At 64.1% G+C, this 2,654-nt stretch overlaps 1 protein-coding gene across 1 annotated transcript; it reads left to right on the forward strand.

Moving 5' to 3' along the window:
- Window positions 1-537: 537 nt before the first annotated feature.
- Window positions 538-2,446, forward strand: LOC112967500 (glutamate receptor ionotropic, kainate 5; the record flags this gene model as incomplete). The annotated part of the gene is made up of 5 exons (XM_026068694.1): window positions 538-711; window positions 801-966; window positions 1,708-1,933; window positions 2,053-2,181; window positions 2,325-2,446. Coding segments are annotated over 5 exons (817 nt in total), but the record flags the coding sequence as incomplete, so codon positions are not given.
- Window positions 2,447-2,654: the final 208 nt, after the last annotated feature.

The raw sequence follows: 2,654 nt of genomic DNA on the forward strand, positions 1-2,654 counted from the left end.
GCACCCCCAAACCTCAGGGGGACCCCACCATCCTCCCCAGACCCTGGGGCACCCCCAAACCCCGAGGAGACCCCCACCATCCCCCTCAGACCCTGGGGCAACCCCAAAACCCAGGGGGACCCCAGTATCCCTCCCCAAACCTCAGGGCCCCCCCCCAAAACCCAAGGGGCCCCCAATATCCCCCCCTGATCCCAGGGGCAATACCAGATCCTGGGGGCACCCCAATATCTTCCCCAGACCTTGGGGCACCCCCAAACCCCGGGGAGACTCCAAAATCTCCCTGAGACCCTGGGGGCACCCCGATATCCCCCCCCAGGGCACTCCCAGACCTCGAGGGTACCCCAATATCCTCCCCAGACCCTGGGTGCACCCCCAAACCTGGGGGGACCCCCAAATCCCCCCAGACTCCAAGGGCCCCCCCCAAATCCCCAGGGTTGCAGGGTGTGGGGGTGTCCCGGGGGGGCGCTGTGGGGCACATGCCGGTGGAGGGGGGGACCCCCCCACCCCGGCGTCCCTGACGGCGCCCCCCCCCGGCAGGCTGAGCCCCTACGAGTGGTACAACCCGCACCCCTGCCTGCGGGAGCGGCACAACCTCCTGGAGAACCAGTACACGCTGGGCAACAGCCTCTGGTTCCCCGTCGGCGGCTTCATGCAGCAGGGCTCCGAGATCATGCCCCGCGCCCTCTCCACCCGCTGCGTCAGCGGCGTCTGGTGAGCCGGGCGGCGGCGGCGGTGGCGGCGGTGGGGACCCGTCCTCGGGCCGTCTCGGCTGACCCCCTGCCTCCGGGGCCGTCCCGCAGGTGGGCCTTCACCCTCATCATCATCTCCTCCTACACGGCCAACCTGGCCGCCTTCCTCACCGTGCAGCGGATGGAGGTGCCCATCGAGTCGGCTGATGACTTGGCCGACCAGACCAACATYGAGTACGGCACCATCCACGCCGGCTCCACCATGACCTTCTTCCAGGTGAGGCTCTAGCTCCAGTGGGAGACCCTGGGAGGGATGGGAATGTGATGGGGAATGGTGCAGCCACGAATCTCACCACCTGACACAACTGTGCCCAACTCAACCCAACTCAACTCAACCCAACGCAGCAGAACAAACCCGATTCAACCCAACCCAGCCAAAAAAGCCTAACCCAAACTGGCTCAACCCAACCCAAACTGACCCAGTGTTGGTCAGTCCAACCCAATACAGCACACCCAAACAAGCCCAACTCAACCCAGCCCAACTCAACCCAACCTAACTCAACCCAGCGCAGCAGAACAAACCCAATTCAACCCAACCCAGCCAAAAAAGCCTAACCCAAACTGGCTCAGCCCAACCCAAACTGACCCAATGTTGGTCAGTCCAACCCAGTACMGCACACCCAAACAAGCCCAACTCAACCCAACCCAAAGTGGGTCAACCCAACACTGTACAGGGCAGCTGAACAAGCCTAACTCAACCCAACCCAATACACGGCAGCCAAAAAAGGCTAATTCAGCTCAACCCAACCCAAACTAACCCAATGGGGGTCAACCTGCCCAACTGAACAAACCCAACTCAACCTGGGTCAACCCAACAAAACAAACCCATCTYTCCCAACCCAACCTGAGCCAGCTCGACAAAACCTCACTCAACACAGCCCCCACCAGCTATCCCAGCTGCCCCCCCCTACCCTGGAGCCGCCTTCCCGTTGAGCCGCCCGTGCCCATCTCCCCCCAGAACTCGCGGTACCAGACCTACCAGCGCATGTGGAACTACATGCAGTCGAAGCAGCCGAGCGTCTTCGTGAAGAGCACGGAGGAGGGCATCGCCCGGGTGCTGAACTCCAAGTACGCCTTCCTGCTGGAGTCCACCATGAACGAGTACCACCGCCGGCACAACTGCAACCTCACCCAGATCGGCGGGCTGCTGGATACCAAGGGCTACGGCATCGGGATGCCGCTGGGTAGGGGGCCAACAACATGTGGGGCCTCCTCCGGGCATGGTGGGGGCARGCTGGGGAGGGAGGTGGGGGCCAAGCCCTGGTCTGGTCTCATCTGGACCCCCCCATCCTGCCCCCTCCAGGCTCGCCGTTTCGGGATGAGATCACCCTGGCAATCCTGCAGCTGCAGGAGAACAACCGGCTGGAAATCCTCAAGCGGAAGTGGTGGGAAGGAGGGCACTGCCCAAAGGAGGAGGACCACAGGGCCAAAGGTGTGGACCTGGTGGGGAGGAACCCAGGCATCCGGGGCAGAGAGCGGGCTGGGAGTGGGGTGGGGTGAAGGCCAGCAGGGCTCCCTGGGACTAGGGTGGGCAGCGGAGRTGGGGAGCTCCCCTCTGACCCCCGCGTCCCTCAGGGCTGGGCATGGAGAACATCGGGGGCATCTTCGTGGTGCTCGTCTGCGGCCTCATCGTTGCCATCTTTGTGGCCGTCATGGAGTTCGTCTGGTCCACGCGCCGCTCTGCCGAGACAGAGGAGGTGAGGGACCCAGGCGTCCGGGGCGGGGGGGCACCCGGCTGGGTCAGACTGGGCTGGGGGACAAGAGACCCAGGTGTCCAGTTGGGCCATCATGGACTGGGCATGGAGGGGCCCAGGTGTTCGRGATTGGACCAGGCTGGGGGGTGCAGGAGCCCCAGGTGTCCAGAGTTGGGTCATCATGGGTTGGGCATGGAGGGGCCCAGGTGTT

The sequence above is a fragment of the Apteryx rowi genome, unplaced genomic scaffold, assembly GCF_003343035.1.
Source record: "Apteryx rowi isolate R43461 unplaced genomic scaffold, aptRow1 scaffold_2787, whole genome shotgun sequence".
In the NCBI taxonomy this organism is placed as follows: domain Eukaryota; kingdom Metazoa; phylum Chordata; class Aves; order Apterygiformes; family Apterygidae; genus Apteryx; species Apteryx rowi.